The following is a 23,701-nucleotide window of genomic DNA, read 5'->3' as shown; positions in this document are numbered from 1 at the left end:
CACTCCAGGGACAGGAAAACATATGAAGGAATAAGGGAGCATACTAAAATGGTGAATGGGCATATGCAGGTACTACAGATATTTATCAGCAGGGATAAACAAAAATCAAATGTATAGAAAGTAGCACGTGAATGGGCATTTGCAGGCACTACAGATATTTATCAGCAGGGATAAACAAAAATCAAATGTATAGAAAGTAGCACGCCAAGCAAGACATTTTAGGGGTTTAGTTCAGAGGGATGTGCTGGGAATACTACAAGTATTTAGATATTTTCATGACAGGTTATAAAAGTTGGAGTATTTGGTTCTGACAGTGAGAAAAAGCTGGACTTTTTTTCTGAGGAAGTTACCACAGCATGATTTTTAAGAGGTTCTTAGAGAAGCCTATACTAAGGTGGACATTAAAGCAGCAGTGATGACCTTTCCGAAGAAGAAAGCCCCATATGATGAAGGGTGCAAAGTGAAGACAAACCATATGCTGTTGAACAATTCTGCCAGCCACTAGATGAGAAAAAACTCAACGCTAGCATGACACTTTGCAGAGAATGAATTGTAAATCCAATAAAAAGGTAAAGGATCCAATAGAGGCTGAAAGTTATAGAACACTTTTATTTGTAAGTACTGCTTACACAATCATTGCCAAGATCATTGCAAGAATTGCAGAGTTGTCTAGTGGCTTTGATCTGACTGGCACAGGTGGTGTTTGTGACAGCTAAAAACCTCACAAATTATAAGCAGGTTTCAGTCAACTTCTTATAGAAATAAGTTTAGTTATCTTGTTCCCCGAAAGTTCAGCCTAGCTAATGTACACTACGCAAACACTCCACTGTGAAGTACATTTGATTATTTTTCCAGCCCAAGCTGGTTCTGAGCTCTTTCTCTCATGGCATATAAACTGTCTGAACATTGTGTTCAATATACAGAACCTTCAGTTGTACTAGTGATGAGATATCAAATTTTAAGGAATCTGGTACTTTCATCAGTGAGGAAAAGGAAATGAAAAAATGACAATGCCAGCTAGTTTGACTGCATTTGCTGTGAACATGCACTTCTCTATAAATGTGCCAAATGCTTCCTACAGTTTAACAAAGTGCCATCTAACCTCTACTAACCCGAGTAAAAAAAGACAGGCATGCAATTGTTTAACTTGATAAAGAATCATTTTAATCCAAACCTTGTGAGATACTTGACAGACATACACTTCAGTTTCATACCCAGCACCTTAATGAATCACTGTCAGAATAACTATCTGAGCTGATAAAATTAGCCCAACAAAGAGACAAACTGCAGCAATTGTTGAGACAGGGACTATATGGAATAAAATGATGAACTAAAACAAACAATGCTTTTATCAGAAATTAAAATGTCATTTGACTCCGAGGTTAGAATCACTCAATAGACAAATGGAGGATGAGGGACTAAAACTCTGGACTTCAGGAAGCACCCCCTTAGCTTCTCATAGCCTAATCTTCTATGCTGTTGCCAAATTGTTGACATAACTGGGACTGCAATGCTTAGACAGAAGTTTGGATAAGTTATTCTGTGAGGGTATAGACAGAAATCATTGACAAACCTTTTTAGCAATGACTGTGAAATGTTCTTCACAAATGTATGCAGGATGCTCCAGGGGTTATGTGTTTTAATGTACTTAGAGAGTTGTCTTATCTACTGGTGATTCAAGCGAAACTGGCCGAGATTCCACTTACAGGATGGAATTCCATCACCCAAAGAGGTATCACCAATGTGGCGTCGCTACCGTCTACACATTTGGTTGGATGAGGTTATGTTGTCCACAGTGAGAGAAACTCTGATGTAAGCTCACTGAAACGATTGGAAGGGAAGGTTATAACAACCAAAATTATGATTGGCTCATTTTAGTTACTTAGGTTACCACCACCTTGCAGCACCTCTCTTTGGTTGAGTTTCATTGATATGTTTAGCTATACGGAATGTTTTATGGAAAGGTACAAAATCCAGAAAGTCTTTAGTGTTTGTCAATGTGCTGAAAAGCGAGTATATTCTGAATTTTAAATTACAAATTAGAGGTGAATAGCTTAGTGCAGCTACTGAGTGCTGTGGTTAATCCACTACTGATGTCAGAATGCATGAATGACGATAGCTGGGCTGACAACAGGGATTTCTCATGCTGGGGAGTGAGCTATATTTTCAGGGGATATGTTGGCTTCATGAAGTTAATATCAGAGAAACTGCTACACTGAGGGAGTAACTGATGGGGATCATGTTATTGTAGGGTAACTCTTAGTTAAAAACTGGGCAGATTAACCCATGTAGGGTCTTGGGTGGATTCAGGAATTACTACCTAAGGCAGACATTATAGATAAGGTAAGAGAACATCTTTTCCTAACTTGATATACAGCAAAAAGTTTATTTTATCTCTAGAGAGAAGTATAGAACCAGACATGTCATGTGTGATCTGGAAAATAGTTCAGGGCACGTGGATAAATATAAAGGAAGGTTAGAAGTGGACATCCATGGAGAACACAATGAAATAGTAGATTTGTATCAAAGACATGATGCAGGGTATTTACCAAACAATATTTAGTAGTCTTAGGGGGCCCATGTTAAAAGAGCTTGGGTGATACAAAAAAGGGGGAAGGTATGGAGTGATGCAATGATGCGAAGGTGGAGGGCAATTTAAAAATGGTATGATGCTGAAGAGATTTCGACAACTTTTTGTTATACTTCCAAGTAGTTAAAGGGCTCACTGACACTCAAACACTTGACAGCAAATTAACACAGAACATGTCCACTGCTGGGGGTGCAGAGATCAATCAATCCATGTGTCATACAAATGCATCCAAAACAGGCTGCCTTTCATTTCAGCTAAGGAAGTACAGGGAGAAGACAGTATTATATCCAAGGTTTGTTTTGTCTAGACTTAGTAGTGCTAAAGGGTTCAATAGTCCATTTCTGAGTTGGTCAACACTGACAGCACTGCTCAATGCTCTGACAGTGCAGGAATGGAAAATCGGTTTCCCCAAGTATTTCTGTAAACTATATAAAGCAACTTATTCAATTTTTAATACAGAAGATTACAATCAAGATTACAATTATGTCTCTTATCATAAACTCCGTGTTCCAGAAAGGATGTTGAGAACTTCACTTCACTAGTGAAAAAATCTTGACATCCATTTCAAGAACATACAACAGGTGGAGTATGATTGGAGAAACATGATCATTATCTGCACTACATGGTGCTTTACGTGTCCTGATGTGCTATGAGTTCTGGAGAAAAAAGTATGGGAGTGCAAAGTGTTTTACAGCTTTTAAAACTGTAAAACACTTTGCACTGCATACAGAGGGTAACCAGAAGCTAAAGGACTTCTGATGGACCAACAGCTTTAAAAATTGTTGGATATTCCACATTTTTATGGTTTTGCGTGGCAGAGCAAAGTGCATTATATTTTTCAAGTGTTGTTCTGTGTTGGTTGCTGAATACACTCTATCATGAGACTACAGCACAACAGCTCTAAAAGGTGCATACCAAAGTTTGTTATGTACTGATCTGACATTAGAGAAGTGCATAACATATGTAGCTCTGTTGACTTCAGAACATAATGAGAGCTCTCCATATGCTACAAGATGTATTAAAGCTGGGTACACGTAGAAAGCAACCTATGAGATCTCCTAAAGAAATCTCATTATGATGTGAAGACTACACAGTCACTAGCTGATGGCTGTTGAATGCAAAGGGAGTATTGCTAGTACAAAATGTACTGCAAGATGAAAATTGCTGTCAGAAAACCCAAGAATCTGTGTCTTCTGAAACTATACCTGCCACATTTCTAACGTAATGATTATGAACTATGTTGACAATTTCTGATGAAGTAAAAGGAAACAACATAGGAATATACAGGTGGAAAAGATGCTGCAATACTTACTGCCCAAAAATATTAATAAAATGTATTTATATTTGACTTAATAAAATATATAATTTGTTATTCCCCCTTCCTAACCCCTACATCCCCTAGACCTGCCCAGTGACTCCAATACCTTTAACTCAGTTGTTTCACTAGTTCATTCAGAGAAAATGCTAAGCATCTCCAGCCTAGATAAGACTCCTAAAAAAGATTTTTTCCAGACAAGGGTGTCTAACCAGCCTATTCATCAACAGTATGTTGAAAGTCAGGTGGCAGGAAGCAGGCCAGTCCCAGGTCTGCTGGAGTAGCCTGTCTTTATCTTACAGATTCTCTGACCAGCAGTGTCTCACTTAAGCATGTTACCTGCAGCACAAAGCATGCCTCGGCATGCAGACTTCCTCAGCTAATGCAGCTTCACTGAGGCAATATATGTGCAGGAGGCCTGTGCTTCAATAGTGCCACAAACAATGCAGCCACTAGGGGTCTCTCACAAAGTAAGCGAAAGCCACCAACCGTGAACCAGAACTGGCTAATATGTCAGCCTTGCACTACTACTGTGCACTGTGCAAGGGTCACAGGATCAATAACAGCTGGATATTACTTAGAAATAGTGCAGGGATAGTATGTACAACCATCTAAGTGACAATGTTCTTTTACTCTATTTCTTCAGGTGGTGAAGAGTTCAGGTGCTTCATTGTTTATATATTACTGCATAAACAGCAGAAAATAAGAGTAAACATCTTCAGATGGTTTTAGATACTAATACATGCATCTGCAATCATACACAAGTACAAATTGCTAATGTAGTGTAAAGAAAGTGGAAGGGAGCACAACTCCTGAGTAAGGATACACAGCTAAAGATCCTTCACATTGTTTCCACCATCCTCAGATGCTCTTAAGATACTGACATGTGCATCTATAGTTATATATCAGTAGAAAGCTGCCAGTGCAATGGAAAGGAAATGGGATGGAGCAAAGTTAATGATCATTCACATGTTTTTCATCTCTTACTTTTACTTCATCCTGAGCTATGGTTGCTATCCTGAAGCATTTAGCTTAGCTTGGCTCCTTTGGGCTTTAGTGACAAAGAAGTTACAAATAGGAGTGCATGAAGGAATACAGTTTCCCAGAAACTGATGCCCAGATTGTGTCCCAGAGACTCCCCCTTCTGTGAATAGACTTCCTCTCTATGTCAAGCAGTGTACCTCATTAACCCTTTTTAAGCTCAACCTGGATAACTGGATGGAGAACAGAAAATACACCCCTGGGATTCCACCTGTGTCCCTGCTGGACAGGGGCGTTGGGTGCTGACCTGTCAGAACATAGGCTGAACTCTTGGCTAGGCTTGTAATGGCCTTAGGGCCAATAGCCTAGTAACCTCCTATGATTCTATGAGAGAGACAGCGTGCCCTCTCTAAAAGAGATGCTACCAGGAAAAGACAATAAGTGGAGGTTTACTAAACTTTAGTAATTAACATGTCTTTACTGTTACACAAAGACAACATCTGCGTTTTTCATTTTTACTGAGGCATTAAGACATCTAATGGCAATCCAGCAAGCTGATATACATCAAACAGAAACCTACAATAAGGATATGAAGAGTAATGTGATATGATTTCAGCACAGAACTATCGTTTGCTGTCTGCATACCTCTATGTATACCTGAAACACACTGTAAATCCTTGAAAATGCAAACAGCACAATAAGGGCCTGTAATCTGGTATGCCAAACCAGGTATGAGGACTAATTTTCCATTACTGACACTGTAATGCAGCACGGGGGGGGCTTGAGCATGCCTTTTTTTGGTTGAGATGTTAAACCAAGATCTCATATGCCTTAGTTGGTGGTAGCTTATATAGATGTAATAGATCTTGCAGCATTTATTAAAAAGAGTAGGGGAAGTTTCCCAGCACCCTAGCCAATTTTTCCATAGTCAGTTTAAATTTCAGGTCTAGTATGAAAAGAGGCCACTGGCCTAGTGGGACTAACCTGGTCAACAAAGTGTAATAAAAAAAAATAAACATCCCATCTAAGCCTCTGACTAACTCTCTTGCTTGAAACAAGCCCATTATTTCTGTAGCAGCTCACTGTGCCACTATAAAACATGGTATTATTTCTTACTACCGATGGTACACAATTCATATCTGGGACTGCCTGAATTTAAGGAAACATTGTTCTTACTGAAAGTATGAATCTGTGCTCATATATAGGCTTTATAGAATGACAACACACACACACACACACACACACACACACACACACACACACACACACACACACACACACACACACACACCCTAAAATGAGCTTAAGGAAACTGGAATGCCTCGTTTTGGTCAAGCATATGTTTTGTTGACATGAGTCTGTTAAAGGCAGCCACTTTCAAAATCTGGCCATAGCATTACTATGCCCAGTAATGTCTGATTCTTTTTACTTTGTTACACACTTGCAGGCTTCATTTGAATGTTGAAATACCATGTTAGGTTGTGTTCAAGTTGCACAAATGCCTCGGACACACTCACAATGTTGCCTCTATTTGTCCAGCAAAATGTATGGTTCTGTTGCATGGTAGATGTGCATTTACCACTTTGGATTATTTTACACAGCACTTGTGAGGTCTCAAATACTGGGAATGCAATAAAAGGTCTCTATAAATATTTAAAACTACTGGTAAAAAAGTCAACCAGATTACTACGACTAATGTACACGATCTCAAATATGCACCTTTTTCTTTTCTGTAATTCCACTGGGTAGTTTAGTGTTTTCAGTTACTATTTCAGCAGTTTAAATGTACTACTGGCCAATTATATGTGGAAAAATAAATGTGATAGCACAAATTCAAGCTGGAAGAGGTAGACAGTTTCATATTTAGCACTGTGCAAACTGTAGTCACTCTTATAGGGACCCACTAAGTATTGGGACCTGCTCTTCAACATAGACAGTTTTTCGTTTTCTGTAAATGAAAAACTGAAATGATATCTGCAGGTGTCTAGTCAAGGAAAACATTACAAGCAGAAAACAATGGATGAGCAACGGTGTTATAGTTTAATTTTACCACAAAAGTATGTAATGCCTTTGAAAACCAGAATATGTGGTTACTTGCTCTGAATTTTTAAAACCAACGTTCATATTGATGTTTAAACTTGAAGCTTTGAGTACACTGCACAGCAATTATGAAAAATGATCTGTATTAACTATACACATACATATTATACATGTCATTATTATTACATTTTATAAACGCACACACACGTACACACACGTAAGTAATAATGACTGACAGAGTGGGCATTACAGGGAAATAATAGACTGCTCAGGGGTGTTATGAGGCTCAACACCACAGCAGAGAGCCCCCCAGTGCCTGGAAGATCTATTACTTCCCTAAAATTTCCAACCTGTAGGACATTATAGCAAAATGGCCCCAGTGTTTGTTGATAATGTGTTGCTATGTATTATATGCCTTTTTGACCATTTTGCTCATTTTCATAAAAAAAGTCCCTTTTAATTACTGTGGTAAGATTTTATTTAACTACATATTTACAAAGTGCAGAGCAGTCAGTTGTGAGACATCAGGCACTGAGAATAATGAAATATAAACATATGGACATTTTATTTATAAACAAAACAGCAATCGTGAAGTATGAATTATTATATCGGTATGTTTACTGATTTGCTATTTTTTTCATTTGTTAATCAGATGAACCCACTAGGCACAAGGCACTTTTCAGCTGTGACCCAGAAGAATGTCTGTTTAAGTGACTTAGAGTCACACAGCAAGCAAATGGTGGCTGAGGAAATCAAACCCTGGAGTACAGGATGAAGTAGCTTGTACCTTAATCATCTGTACTAAACTACCAAACTTAATTATTTCTTTATTTTTTTCTCTTTCTGAATATGTCTGGAAAAAGAGAAAGACTGTTCCAAGTATTTTTGTTATAGTTTCATTTGTATTATTTACAGTAGAACCTCTGTAAGTTGACCACCCTAGGGACTGTAACAAAATGGTCAACAAACAGAGGTGGTCAACATAAGGAACTAGGCCTACTGTACTGATACATACATGTACTTTACTTTCTTGTACTGCTTTTATTAGAGAATATCATACAGAATCAGTAAAATCATACATACAGTATCATACAAAATCAATACATTTACTGTTTTCTCATGGCTTAATTATTCTTTCTGAAAAAAACAGTCAGTCTTGGTCTGTTTCTTATTCTTATTACAAAGGTAAGTGGAGAAAGCACTCTCAACACTGGCTACACCACTCAGCATACTTGGTCATTTTTCCACAGCAAATGACTTCAACTGCATTATCAAATGCCTGACATCCTCTTCTTTTGGAGTTTCTGCAATTTCTGTGTCATCCTCACTTGCTTCTTCCACTTCATCAGCTGATTCATGCACTTTTACATTGGTCTGTACTTCACTGAATATTACTTGGAAAATTGCTTATGGGTCAGGTTCATTACAGGTTGCCACTTCATCATCCATTGCAACAAAACCTTCAAAAATCTACTCCTTCAAATTCTGCTATGGGAGATGGACTATCTGATGGGGCCAAAACATCATGCTCTTGGATTGTGACAAATCCAACTTTCTTGAAACACTTCTATATCATTTCTGGCTGAACTTTATTCCAAGCAGAACTGATCCAGAGGACAGAATCCAGAGTGTTAACTGATGCAGTGGATGAAGTTGCTTCCACAGGTGGCCCACAAGTTTGTGTTTTAGTAATGACCCACTGCAGGAGCTGGGCTTGGTAGTGCATTTTAAATGTTTTGATGATGCCTTGGTCAAACGGTTGGATTTCTGAGGTTGTTTGGATGCAGAAAATTCAGTGTCACGTTTGTGAGATGATTCACTTGCGGGTGGCCAGGACAGTTGTCTACTGTCGGTAGAAAAGACTGTTTCTTCTTCTTCATTTCTCAGTTGATAACCCTTACCCACTCCTCAAATAGGGCACCAGTCATCCATGTGCAGTTGTTTGATCTCCAAGTGATGGAGGGGGGGTCTTCGGGCTTCAGGTTCTTGAATGCGCGTGGCTTTGCCAATTTACCAGTCACCAAGTGCTTTATTTTCTCTTGAGTTGAGATAACGCAAAGCAGAACTGTGAAATGTTCTTTGGAAAGTTATTCACTCTTATATTTGTCACCCTTCAGGATGAGGCTCCTGTCAGGCATCGCCTTGAAAAAGAGTCTGCACTCATCAGAGTTAAAGCTGTCATCATCTTTAAAGCCTCTGCGAAGTCCGGGAACTTTCTGATGAACTCTTCCACAACTTCTACTGGAACTTCACCGGATTCACCACACAAGACTTTCTGGGAGATCTTGTGTAGCAGTTTAAATTTCTTGAGCCAACCACCTGATGCTTGGAAATCTGCCACCTCAAATTCCTGTGTGAATTTTTTAGCAACTTCTTGGATCATCGTCCCGGAGATTCGGGCATTAACTGCCCTCATTTTTTGAACCAGCTTAATGTGGCTTCATTGACTTCATTGAGAGAAGTTTTCCTCCTTTTCCACTGTACATCTCTGCTTTCCTTACCATATCTCTCCAAGTACTCATGTTTACATTTGTGGGTGTTGCTAACTGTGGTCTTGTTAACACCAAAATGTCCCCCCTTCTTTCTTTGGCTGCTGCTTTCCTGAAAATGTAGAAGATCAAACTTTTCCTTCAATGTCAGCTGTTTGAGTTCTTTCCTTTGGGCCATCATGTCTCGATTAACTGTAAAATTTTTCAGTAATTGTAGAATGTACCTACAATTCAGACCAGTCCTTCACATTGGAAAAATCTTCAGTGACACGTGATAAACAATAGGATGGTAAGCCTAATCCAACATGTGGTAATAATAAAACATGAAAAAAGGACTTATATTAAAGAAAAAATAATACAACTAAGGGGCAAAGCCCACACCTTCTACCCCTTAGTGTAGAGTGGATTCAACTGGTCAAGTTATAGTGTAATACTGTGTGTCACAGTCTAAGTGGTCAAGATGCAACTTACAGAGGTGGTCAATATAGAGAGGTCAGTCTTCCATTAAGTACATGTAGTGCATATCCAGGCTATAAAAATTAGGTCAACTTAAGGAGGTGGTCAATGTAGGGAGGTGGTCAACTATGGAAGTTCTACTGTATTTATTTTGCTTACCACATGTTATGCATTGGTTCCTTCTTGTTTTATATGTCAGAACAAGATTTACATTGAAAAAGGTAAGGTAAAATAACAGTTGTACATGTTTAAAAGATATTTTTCTCAGAACTACAGGCATTTGCCATCTAGCCTAGCAGTAAACAGGAATCTGACACCTCATGGCATAACTCAAACATCAGTTGTACAGTGTTTTACAAATATGTATACAGTTTCTCAGACAGTACATGAAAATTATGTAAGGGTGTGAGCAAACTGAATACAGACGTATTATGGTGTTGCACATGTACAACCATGGGCACTATGTCAGTCACATGTACTATAGGGGTGTGAACGGTCTGTGTGCATACAGGTTATAGCACCTCATACAGACACAGCCATGGGCAGTGTTTAGCATGTGCAATGTAGGAAGGTGGACAGTCTGTGTACTCACAAGCTATGACTCTGCATGAGAATAACCAAGGGCACTGGAACGGTCCTGAGCAGTTGTTTGGGATGAACAGAATGTGCACTGTTGTATGAAGATATAATCATGGACACATCCATAGGTGTCTCGTCTGGTACCTCTAAGGTAGGGTGTGTATAGGTTGTGCACACATATGTTATAGCGCTACACAGGCACAGCTATGAGTGCAGAAATAAATTCTATAGGGTTAGGGGTATGGGCAAGATACTCTTTAATGAACCAAGATGCAACAGTGCAACATGAACATACCCACAGATATTTACTAGTGGACTGATGACATTATTACATGTGAGGGCTGTGTGAAGCCTTGTCAGGAGTATTCATTGTAGTGTGCTAAGCAGAGTATGTAAAGTTACATGTATTCTATAACAGATGTTTGATTGTGATTCATTGTGGAGTTGGTTGCTTTTTTTGAACTGTTATTGAGTTGCCTACATGGCCGAATCGGGCTACTTGTGTGCTTCATTGAGCAGAACGGAGTTTCAGGAGTTGCGTGCAGAGGTTATGTCGCTACAGGAAGACGTCAGCAAGCTGCTGCAGCTAGTTTCCTCACTTACTAGACCAGCAGTCGAGGGTGTGGATGTGTTGCCGGTCTCCACGGGTCCGGACATCCACCCGAGTACAGTTACACCAGCTATTTCGTTAATTTTGACTCCACCGGCTGTGGAGGGAGGCGATAGCTTCAACAGCATACCAAATGGCCAAGTTATTAGAAATACGGCAAACACGCCGCAAGTGCATTTAAACGTGGACAATAAGGAAACCGATTTCCAGCTCTTAGATGAAGGAGACTTTACATTTGATTTTAGTCTCTTCCATTCTCGGGAAGAGACACTTAAGCCAAAACAGAAGGAAAAGATGAAAACATATTCATCCATGGTTAACAGAAGGGGCATTCAACATCAAGGTACTGTAACAAATGATAATATCAGTAGCCCTTCTGTAAGGACCAAGATTAAGAACATTAAGGGCAATAATATGCCTAATAGTTATACCAGCCATGGTAACAACAACAATAAATACTGTGGACTTTACAACATTGATGCTGTGAAGAATTTTTTGTGTGATGAATATGATTTTTGTAATAATACTGACACAAGAGTTAATTGTGATGACAGGAATGTGAAGTCTAATAATGACTCCTTAAAAGCTAAAATATATTTATTGGGCAAAAAACTATTACAGATTAAAGGGGCAAAAATTGACAATGGCTATTTAGAGAAATGTGTGTTATTAAAAATTGTGCCCAAAGGTTTGAGATTTTTCAAACTTCCATTGGGGATACCTTATAGTGAGACAGTGATGTTTGAATTTAACAATCTATTTGACAATTTTGGGCTTGAATATGTTAAATTGTTTATGAAATTTAATGAAGAAAAAATAGGAGGCCTAGTTACGGATATTGAACAGCTATGTGTAGAAATAACCCAGGACCCAGAATTTGATTATTGGCAGGAATTGTTCGAAAAACAGTTCAGAGTGGCTAAAGCCAAGGCATATGACATTTACAATAGAAAACTTGACAAATTAGAAAGGGACCTGAAGGCTTATAGAGCACACAGGGCATATATATGGCCACATCCAACCCAGAACAGGATGAGAACGAATGAACCCAATTTAGGATGGGAAAGGGGTGGAAACAGAAGAATAGGGGAAGATGAAAATTTTCAGGGGGGAAGGTTTCATCAGGCCCCCATATATCGCCCAAGGAGGTAATGGGTCTAGAAGTAACTTCTCTTGAAGGTAGAAATTCTTGTGATTCATTACCCACTTTACCTCTTCCTTTAATACTAGAAGTTAGTGAAGCTATTACATCCAATGATTATCCATCTATGGAAGTGGTAGGGAACACTAACAAAGTCTTCATTTATTCTTACAAAGGTTTCAAGGTGTACAATTTTACCGACATGTATATTTCTCAAGACTTTTTCAGCTTGTTTAGTAAGGGAATGAAGTTTATTCCTTCTGCTAGGTTTAATTTGGTTGATACCATCAAAGAAGTCAAGTTGTACTGTCGCAGACTTCAATTAGCTATACAATTCAAGGACAATATTAGGATCGATGCACCCAAAACATTAGTGAGAAAAAGTATGTATATTCCTACAAACAATGTACAAGTCAGTAACTATGAAAGATATATATCATTTGTACGGAAATATCCGGAGAGACGTTAGTCACTGTCCAGGTTTTCGTGACAACTTAACCAAGGGGGAAAGGGAATGTTTGGACCATATTGTGGCCAACAGCGACATCAGAATTATGAAACCGGACAAGGGGGGTGGCTTGGTCGTATACGACATGCTAGCGTATAACAAGGCCATCCAAGACCTTTTATTTGGTTCCGGTAATTACGAACAGACATCCCTCAATCAGATCAATATTGGCTACCATAGAATAGACCTAGCAATTGAGGAATATCTATTAGACAACCGTATTACAAACGAAGAATACGGGTTTATTAGAACGGAACATCCTACATTGGCCAGAATAGTGGGGATACCTAAGATCCACAAAAGTGTTGAAAATCCCCCTTTTAGACCCATTATTTCTGGCTCCAGGTCAAAAACATTCAATATAGGGGTAGCTATTGACTTTTGGTGCAAACATATTTACAACAAAGTCCCCCATCTAACCAAGGATTCTTGGGATTTTTTGTGTACATTAAAACAAGATGTATGGTCACGTGAGCTAACCTTCATCACGATAGATGTTCAGGATTTATTTTCATGTATCCCTTATTCAACGGGTCTAGAGTATTTTGAAAACAGCTTAAGGAAACACTCTGACCTTACATGGGATAAGATTTGCTTGATACTAGATATGATGGGACTTGTCCTCTCACACAATTACATCCAGTTCCAAGGAGAATTTTTCAAACAAATTCGAGGAGTTGCAATCATGTGCCCATTTTATCTTGTAATGTTGGAGTGGGAGGATGTTTACGTCACATCTAGTGAATTTTATAAACATATCGCCCTTTATACACGTTTTCTGGATGACCTGTTCATCATCTGGAAGGGGCCAAAAGAAGATATACCCAACTTCATAGCATACATCAACAGTACCACCAACTTCTTAAGATTTACACACAGGGTGGAGAAGGTGGGTATCCCATACCTTGACACTTATATTAGCTCAACGGGTGAAGGTTTTCAGTCCAAAATTTTTAGGAAATCCACCTTTTCCAATGATTATATACAATATGGCAGTTGTCACCCCCCGCACATCCATCAAGGGACAGTGCATTCGGGTAGCCAGAATGTGTTCAACGAGACAGGATATGGAGGAACAGATGGATATTGTAGCTAATATGTTTCTTACTAGAGGGTATCCTAAGGAGATGGTTACAGATGTGACCCAATATGTCATTAGATCATGGGGAAACAAATACATCCCCTTATTAGGAGGTACATTCATAGGGAAGAATACCCAAAAGCAAACGACAGGTGATAGAAACAACGTTTGTGTTATTATGTTCAATCCCTATTCAAATTTAATTAAGCAGATTCTGAACAGGCATTGGGATATCTTTTTGAGCTCAGAGGACATCACATCGGTTTTGGGTTTACACCCCACAAGTGTGTACAAGACTTCATTTAATATCAAGAGGATAGTTGAGGGGGGAAAGAAAAAGGAGTTGACAAAATCTAAAGACGAGTACACACACAAATGTGGGAATTGTAGATATTGTCAACACATCAATGAGAGTAATATCATTAAACTCAATAACAAAAACAGAACTAAATGTTATGGTAAGAAAGGAAACTGTAACTCTATGAGAGTGGTGTACTTGGCAACCTGCTCCAGCTGTCAAGGATATTACATTGGAAAGACAGAAAGGAAACTTAAAAACATTTGTATAAAATAAAAAAGGTTGATTTGAACAATGCTTTAAGCAAACATATAAGTGAAAAAGGTTCCCATCATAGTTTTACATTTTCTATAATTGATCAGATAGGGGTGAATGATTATGGAGGTGACTGGAAGACAGGTTTGTCCTGTCTTGAGACCAAATGGCAGATTTTATGTGATGCCACCTCTTGGCCAGGCCTAAATGAATACATTAGTATTAAACCTTTTTTACTTTTGGACCGTGGCTAGATTCTTCCCAAATTCACCCCTCTGTACCCCATCCTATTAGTTTTTGGGGTTGGTTAACCTATTAATATATATTACACAATTGATATATTATCTACTTATAAATATATATTATATGACATACCCTTTGTGGAGGGCAAGTTTGTAACATCATGCCTATATGTGTTCATCCAATTAAATTTGTATTATTTATTATAAACTTGTTCTATATGTATAGTAGTTATACTGTATCTTTTATAGATAGATGTATGAATTTTTATATGTATTTTTTATATATGTTTAAGTTTAAATATATTAATAGTATTATTTTGTATTTATATACTTATTTACATTCTCATTTTGTTTTATTTTGTTTTCATTTTTATGACTATGTATTCCCAAGTAAGATTTTTGGCGCCAAAACTGCTTTAAAAGAGCTGTTGCAATCTTTTTTAATTGGTTCTGAAGAAGTCTACCTGCAGTAGATGAAAGCGCTAAACCTATGTACTGCTTTTGTGGAATTTTATGGAATTAAAGCTGTTTTTTACCATCGGCTGAGTCGTGAGGTGTTTGGTGTAACTAGGGAGACATTGGTGGTACGAGCACTTTTGGTATCTTCCTGTTCGGTTTTGTTCGAGCCTCTGGGGTCCGGTCGGTTGATTGTGGAGTTGGTTGCTTTTTTTGAACTATAACAGATGTTGCCTGATACCATGTACAGACCAGTGTGTTACCCAGTGATGACCAGTTTAAATATATTCTATAACCTGGCAAGCCTATATATGCATAGTACCATGTACATGCCGAATATATCCACCCCTGTGGTCACGTACTACTGTACTGCTCAGTAATTTTGGTGCAGAAAGAATACATATTTGTGCATGTAGCTTATCTTCTGAAGTTTACTCAAAATTCTTCAACATATCATCCTACAAATTCAGTTCCCCAAAAGACATCTCACAATAAAAAGATGCTGGGCTATTTGTGTATCACACAACCCTTGTGATCTAAATATCATCACAAACAGCCTACAGCTGTGGACACCATCTGCAACATAAGCCATCTCAAATAATCTTGTGACCTGGGTGACCATGGGAGATGCACAATCTACATGGATGACAGAGTATGTCTGCAATATGTTCAAAACATGCCAATGCCTGACTGCATCGTTTGTCTGTAGACTATTGTGTAATGCTGATATATATTCCTACACATATGGGCCTGAAAGCCATACCACAGCGATCTAAATATCCCATTCACACATCATAGCACTGTACTTGCATTGGTCCTTTGTGTTGTGCCTGTGCTATTCTCCTTAGTCTCAGACACTGTGACATGCTTAAAGACCTGCAGATACCGCAGTTCTGTGTGACCAGTGATATATACTGTACACAGAAGTCTGCACCATGTTAAGATGTTGGTCATCACTTCCATGGTTTGTGTGGTGTCCCATTACTTTTTGTGTATTACCTATATCCACCTGTCAGCTGCAATAAGGGATGGAATCACATGATAGGTAGAATGTGATGCTGTTATACATTGGGAACTTATGGTAGAATATTACTACAAGTGCATACTCTCCTGTACATGGCGTCAAACTTGTGGGGTCTTTATTGCACTTTGTCAGTTTGCGCATATGCTTTGGTGAACAAATGCCATTACAGCAGTGTTTTTGTTTGGCATGGAGGTTGCATACCACATATATTTCACACAGGAAGTTCAGCATTGCCCCACTTGTCTCTTTCTACCTCCTTGTCTGGGTGTTGACATATATCCATGGACTGGTGAGTAATGTGCATGTTAGATATGATGTTATGCATTTGTTTGATCAACCATCTGTCGAGGGTCTATATTAGAACATCGAAGTTTCAAAACTTCAAATGTTCTAATATTGACCCCTATTCAGCAAAAGCTGAAAATATCGATGCAACAGAAAACCAAATTTTTTCCTAGGGAAAGAATTTGGTTGTCCATTTCTGTTGCTTCAGTATTTTCAGCGCTGTGGTGGAAAGTTACGAGTTGGGTTCAGGTAAGTGTTCGATTGAGTGCGGGTTAGGTTAATTAGGGTTAGGGTGCGGGTTAGGTATGTGTGCGATTGTGTGGACGTGAGGGCTAGGGCGGGTTAGGTGAGTTAGGGTTAGGGCACAGGTTAGGAATGTGTGCAATTGTGTGGACGTGAGGGTTAGGGCGGGTTAGGTGAGTTAGAGTTAGGGCACGGGTTAGGTATCTGTGCGATTGTGTGGACGTGAGGGTTAGGGCAGGGTAGGTGGGTTAGGATGAGGTGAGTGTGCAATAGTGATGGGGGTTAGGGTTTGGGTTAAGGTAAGTGGATAGTTAGTGGTGTGTGTATAGTTTAGTGTAGGGTTAGGTGTAAGATTTTAGGTGTATGTGTGTGGATTGCTGTTTGTTTGGTGTGCTTGTGTTGTGAGTATGTGTTTTGGAACAGCAAATTTTTTCCCAAGGAAAAAATTCGCTGTTCTGTATGTTCGATGTTTTAGCTTTCGCTGAATAGGGGTCGATATTAGAACATTCAAAGTTTTGAAACTTCGATGTTCTAATATAGACCCTCTGTCGACACCCCTACCTGGTACCATTTCAGACAGTGGCCAACTACACATGTATGGTAGCAGTGGGACACCAAGATTTTGTATCCCCTGTGCTTCTCTATACTGTCCAGTTGGCTTACTCCCCACCATGAGCAATGTAGTAGCCATCAACCACATCTATACCTCACACAAACAAACTGCACGGCAAAGTACTGTGTTGATGCCACATAACCCATTATTGTGTAACATTAAACATACAGAGTTTGGCTGCTGTGGTTTACATGTATCATTTTAGCTAGACATGGATCAAAGCACAAGGTGAATTTGGCACTGGTGACCCAATGTCAGTATGTACTAAGAAAGACGTATTGTACTCATACAGATGTGCAATTCTCCATATGATGGTTTCTGGATCATATAATAATACTAGGCTAACAGCTCTAAAGGGTATTTTTAAGCCTAGCCACTGGTTTTGGTCCCAGACCAGGTGTACATTTGCAATTCCCTATCCACTGATCCAAGTTTCACTTGAATAAGTGCAGGAAAAAACTTTGCTTCACATGGAAGGGAAGCCTGTTCCAAAGAAGGGGTAGCCTATGAAACACATACCTGTTTCACTAGTATGTCCTATTTATGTTGTATGTGAGGTTTAGGTCTCTGGATTGTGTGTGTTTCTGATTCTATTTGTTTTGCAGATGTACAAAAGGTGCATTACGGCTGGATCAGAGGATGCTTTGTAGGCTAGACATGGGTCATCTCTCAGCAGCCTGTAGGACACTAAGTACAAGGAAAATGCTTTGAGGCAGTCTTCAAAGGACTTGTTTTCTAAGCCATATATTTTCTGTGAGGAACTTTTGTGGGCACTCCAGTTGTTTGATATAACTGGTCAGATACATGCCAAAGGAGACAATGTAGTCAACGATTGCTCTTATGAGGGCAGAGTGCAATGAAACAATTACATCTTTGGACCTGGATGCCTTAGACTTGCTTATAAGTTGTGCAACACAGAATGATTTCTTTGATAATATAGACACATGGTGGTCAAAGGCCAGGTTGCTGTCTTCATGTGTTCTCAAGAACCTCACTGCTAGGTCTATTCTTGAGAGTAAAATATCAATGCAGTAATTTGTGGGGGTGGCTGTTTTACTGAATGAAACTATTATGCATTTCTTGGTATTGAGTTTACAACCCTGACTCCAGCACCAGTTATTACTCTGTGTCAGGCCTTCTAGGAGGGTATTTGTGTCTTGAAGGCATTCAATGACTGTATGATCAGTTGAAATAATGGCTAAGGTCTTCAACTCTCATGCACAAGGTACAAGGTTCAATCCTGACCTCCGGCCAATTCCACTTTGGAGTTTGTATGCTCTCCCTGTGTCTCTGTGGTGTTCCATCCACCTCTGAAAAACATGCTGAGCATTTCAATCTCAAACTTCCTCATGAATGGAGCTGTGGGGACAGCAGTACAGACTCTAGATGATGCCTTACAGGGGGAAGAGTTGTACAGACCAACTGCTTTGGGCATCTACTGTGGTGCGCAGTATCCTGACGATAGAAGAACATGAATCACAGATTGTGGCAGGGTTAGCCACTTGATGGTGTAAAAACATAGCTCCAGGTGATTTGATCATGTTGACTAATGTCACCAAATAGGCACGGGTAGTTACCGATCAGCCTACACTGGCCTATGCCGGGGACCCATGCTAATACTGGCCAGTGTATGCCCACCATAAAGCCCAGCAACTCTGGGTCGATAAGCTGGCCAGTAACCAGTTTCCCAGCTTGGGCTACCTGATATACCTCAGTTGGGCGAACGCTGGATGTAGAACCAATCAACCTGCCAAACATGAACTAAGACTTGCTAAACTCAATGTTGGTTCACTGGCAGGACAGAGTTTGGAAGTGGATGACATGACAGTAAGGACAAGTCTGGCCATCCTATGTTTCTAGGAGACAGTGCAGCAAAGCCACTTGGCTTGAGATCCATAGTATACTACTCTGGAGAAGGATAGGGTAGAAATGGGATGGGAATTGTGGTGAGGGAGAGACATCAGAAGGCAGTGAGGGATATCATCAGAATTAGTGACAGACTTATGTCAATCAGAGCGGGTGGGTGGGAGGTTGGCGTAATGGTTAAGGTGTTTACCTTACAGTCACAAGGTACAGGGTTTGATTCTCACATGGGATAATTGGCTAGGCTTAAAAGGGCCCACAAGGCCAGTTAGCCTAGTACTAACCTATGAACTTCAGCCTATGAATTTCCAAGCCATTGATACAACAGCATTTATAATCTCAGCCTATGCCCCACAGCAGGGTTGTGATAGTGAGGAAAAGAGTGCACTCAGACAGCAGTTGCAGGACCTACTAGATAAAGCATGACAACATGAGTTGGTGTTGATAATAGGTGATCTGAATGTACATATCAGGATAGACAGAACAGGATATGAGGACTGCCTGGGTACACATAGGTGGGGCAACAGAAATAAAGAAGGAGAGCCCATTCTAGATATCTGTCTGAAAAATGGCTTGATAATAGGCAACACCAGGTTCAGAAAGAGAGACACTCACAAGATCACATACAACAGTGGCAAACATGCAACTCAGGTAGACTTCCTCCTAGTAAAAAAAGGTCACTGGAAGAGAATCTGCAATTGCAAAATCTTCCCGGTAAAGCAGTTGGCCCACAGCATAAACCAGTGTTGCCAATATCAGCTGCAAGCAGTGGAAGATGACTGGAGAGAAAGAACATCATCATCATCATCTTTCGGCTTTTCCCGTTAGGGGTCGCCACAGCGGATCATCTCTTTCCATTTCTTCCTATCCTCTGCATCTTGCTCTGTCACACCAACCTCCTGCATATCCTCTCTCACCACGTCCATAAACCTTATCTTAGGCCTTCCTCTTTTCCTCTTACCTGGCAGCTCCATCCTTAGCATCTTTTTCCCAATATACCCATCATCCCCCCTCAGCACATGTCCAAACCAACGCAATCTCGTCTCTCTTGCTTTGTCTCCAAACTGTCCAACATGAGCTGACCCTCTAATATACTGATTCCTAATCCTATCCATCCTAGTCACATTGAGTGCAAATCTTAACATCTTTAACTCTGCCACATCCAGCTCTGACTCCTGCCTTTTTGTCAATGCCAATGTCTCCAACCCATATAACATAGCTGGTCTCACTACCCTCCTGTAGACCTTCCCTTTCACTCTTACTGGTACCCATCTGTCACAAATCACTCCTGACACTCTTCTCCACCCATTCCACCCTGCCTGTACTCTCTTCTTCACCTTTCTTCCACATTCACCATTACTCTGAACTGTTGATCCCAAGTACTTAAACTCGTCCACCTTTACCAACTCTACTCCCTGCATCCTCACCATTCCTCTACCCTCCCTCTCATTTACACACATATATTCTGTCTTAGCCCTGCTGACCTTCATTCCTCTGCTCTCTAGAGCATATCTCCACCTCTCCAGAGTCTCCTCAACCTGATTCCTACTCTCTCTACAGATCACAATGTCATCTGCAAACATCATAGTCCACAGGGCCTCCTGTCTGATCTCATCTGTCAACCTGTCCATCACCACTGCAAATAAGAAAGGACTCAGAGCTGATCCTTGATGTAATCCCACCTCCACCTTAAACAGATCTGTCACTCCTACTGCAGTCCTCACCACTGTCACACTACCCTCGTACATATCCTGTACCACTCTTACATACTTCTCTGCCACTCCCGACTTCCTCATACAATACCACAACTCTTTTCTAGGCACCCTGTCATATGATTTCTCCAAGTCTACAAAGACACAATGCAACTCCTTCTGACCTTCTCTGCATTTCTCCAATAACACCCTCAGAGCAAACATTGCATCTGTGGTGCTCTTTCCTGGCATGAAACCATACTGCTGATCACTAATCATCACCTCCCTTCTTAACCTAGCTTCTACTACTCTTTCCCATAACTTCAAGCTGTGACTGATCAATTTTAATAGTTCAAAAAATTACTTAGGGCTCTTGCACCTCAAGAAGAGGAGGAAATAGGTGGAGCTGAAGAAAAATGGCAGTGCCTCAAAACAGCATGTGCTAAGACTACAGAACAGATATGTGGATGAGCCAGGTACGGAAATAACGTAAATAAGGAAAGTTGGTGGTGGAAAGCCAAAGTCTCTATCCACCCAGGGTAGACAGTCGTCAAGATGCTCCTGTACTGCATTCAAGACACACTCTTACACACTACATGATATGTCACACAGGGACACACAGTCAGCTAATACCATCCTGAGAGGTGGGTTTGGCTAGTGTCAGCTACCCCCCCCCCCAACTTAGTAAACCCTGGCTGATGCCAGCACATGCCATCTATGCAATCTTCACCCCTTTAGGCAAGGTATACAGCAGACCACAACAAACTGCACAAGAATGCAAAATATCCAAGGACCATGATGTCCCAAAGATGTAGATGGGTAAGTGACTAATAAACTAGGTCACATATTTGTCTCCCAGTATCTGCAGTAGTATCATATTATGTTGCATTTTCTGAGAGATTGTAAAATGAAGCATTAGGAAAAGTACAGCTATGTACACTTACCGTAAATGTAGATGTTCAAGTGTATTCACTGTTGCAGTCATCACACTTGGGTTATCTGCCTGCAGGTAGCCCTCAGTCGGCCCGAATACCAGAGACTTAGTATTTCTGCGTCGGATGCTGTCGCTCCAGGACTGATGTCAGGTCATCAGGGGTATAAAAACAGGCAGCAGATGCCATTACATCAGTTTTTCTTGCCCCAAATGTCAGGAGCCCCCCAAATAGGGAGCTAGGTTATGGTGGAAAACACACCACCAGTAAAATGTAAATACCAATACCCCAGAAGGGGCTAGTAATAGCCATAGACAGGACAGAGAGAGAGAGAAAGAGAGAGAGAAACCAGGGGGCTGGAGGGAGGGAAACCAGGACTGCAACAGTGAATGCACTCGAACATCTATATTTATGGTAAGTGCACACTACTGTACTATGTTCTTCGTGTTTCACTGTTGCAGTCATCACACTTGGGTGGATTCCCAAAGCTGAAGAAGGGTGGAGGCAGTCAAGAGGAGTTAGGGCTGGCTAGTATGCGTTGCAGGACTGCTGTAGCAAATCCCGCTCTGGATTTGGAAAAGATAGGCAGGTGGTAATGCTTGGTGAAGGTGTGTAAAGAACTCCAGGTAGCAGCCTCCAGGATATCCCTGGTAGGGACTCTCCTGAGAAATGCTGTAGAGGTAGATGTTGCCCTAATGGAATGTGTTCTGACTCCCTGATGGGTTGGTTTCCCATGGTGCTTGTAGCAGAAATGGGTGCAGTGTGCTATCCATTTGGAAATGGTTTGTTTTGAAATGGCCTTGCCTACTGCCCCTGTTGCAAAGCTGATTAGTAACTGGTCAGATTTTCTAAAGGGCTTATTCCTATCAAGGTAGAATCTGAGCTGTATGTGCACATCCAAGGAGTGCAGGATCGTTTCCCCTTTAATTTTGAGGATTAGGGAAGAAGGTTGGCAAATGGATGGATTGATTGAGAGCCACACTGGACACCACTTTGGGCATAAAGTAAGGGTAAGTCCTGAGGGAAACCCTGTCAGCATGGAAAATAATGAAGGGTTCCACAGCCATGAGTGCTTGTAGCTCAGACACTCTTCTAGCTGAAGTGATGGCTAGAAGCAAGGCTGTTTTCCAAGAGAGGAATTTTAACTCTGCTGATGCAGCTGGTTCAAAGGGGGGGAAGCGTGAGATTTTCCAGTACAAAGTTAAGGTCCCAAGCAGGGGTGGGTGCTCTCCTTGGTGGCCTTAAGTTGCTTGCCCCTCTCAGGAACTGTTTGATAAGAGCATACGAGAAGAGAGGTGGCTCAGTGTTGTCTTCTTCTTCTTCTTTTGGCTGCTCTCATTAAGGGTCGCCACAGCGGATCATCTGTTTCCATTTCTTCCTGTCCTCTGCATCTTGCTCTGTCACACCAACCACCTACATGTCCTCTCTCACCACATCCATAAATCTTATCTTAGGCCTTCCTCTTTTCCTGTTACCTGGCAGCTTCATCCTTAGCATCTTTTTCCCAATATACTCTGCATCCCTCCTCAGCACATGCCCAAACCAACGTAATTTTGCCTCTCTGGCTTTGTCTCCAAACCTTCCAACCTGGGCTGACCGTCTAATATACTTATTCCTAATCCTGTCCACCCTCGTCACACCCAGTGCAAATCTTAACATCTTTAACTCTGCTTGTCCAGCTCTGACTCCTGCCTTTTTGTCAATGCCACTGTCTCCAACCCATATAACATAGCTGGTCTCACTACCTTCTTGTAGACCTTCCCTTTCACTCTTACTTGTATTCGTCTGTCACAAATCACTCCTGACACTCTTCTCCACCCACTCCATCCTGCCTGTACTCTCTTCTTCATCTATCTTCTACACTCACCATTACTCTGGACTGTTGATCCCAAGTATTTAAACTCATCCTCCTTTGCCAGCTCTACTCCCTGCATCTTCACCATTCCTCTATCCTCCCTCTCATTCACACACATATATTCTGTCTTACTCCTGCTGACCTTCATTCCTCT

The 23,701-nt window shown here is 40.6% G+C and overlaps 1 protein-coding gene and 1 long non-coding RNA gene across 4 annotated transcripts in view; one reads left to right on the top strand and one right to left on the bottom strand.

Annotated features, from left to right (window-relative positions):
- LOC122793609 overlaps window positions 1-23,701 on the top strand; it is a 372,997-nt gene that overhangs the window by 39,873 nt on the left and 309,423 nt on the right. Inside the window, exon 3 of one of the 2 annotated variants that reach the window (XR_006363493.1) lies at window positions 7,579-7,909. The exons of the other annotated variant lie outside the window; for it this stretch is intronic. This is a non-coding gene — a long non-coding RNA (uncharacterized LOC122793609). Of the gene's footprint in view, window positions 1-7,578; window positions 7,910-23,701 lie in introns of those variants that run through there. 2 annotated transcript variants of the gene reach the window in all.
- Window positions 1,142-23,701, bottom strand: part of SLC66A1 (solute carrier family 66 member 1) — a 506,383-nt gene continuing 483,823 nt past the window's right edge. For both annotated transcript variants that reach the window (XM_044061786.1, XM_044061785.1), the window contains one exon: window positions 1,142-6,860. In XM_044061786.1, the coding sequence (XP_043917721.1) occupies window positions 6,777-6,860 (84 nt within the window). In that variant the 3' untranslated portion in view covers window positions 1,142-6,776. The remainder of the gene's footprint in view (window positions 6,861-23,701) is intronic.

Source organism: Protopterus annectens, chromosome 2.part0 (assembly GCF_019279795.1).
Source record: "Protopterus annectens isolate FY-2018-M chromosome 2.part0, PAN1.0, whole genome shotgun sequence".
Lineage (NCBI taxonomy): Eukaryota > Metazoa > Chordata > Ceratodontiformes > Protopteridae > Protopterus > Protopterus annectens.
The sequence above is the reverse complement of the archived record's forward strand: the minus strand, read 5'-3'. Positions and strand labels throughout refer to the sequence as shown.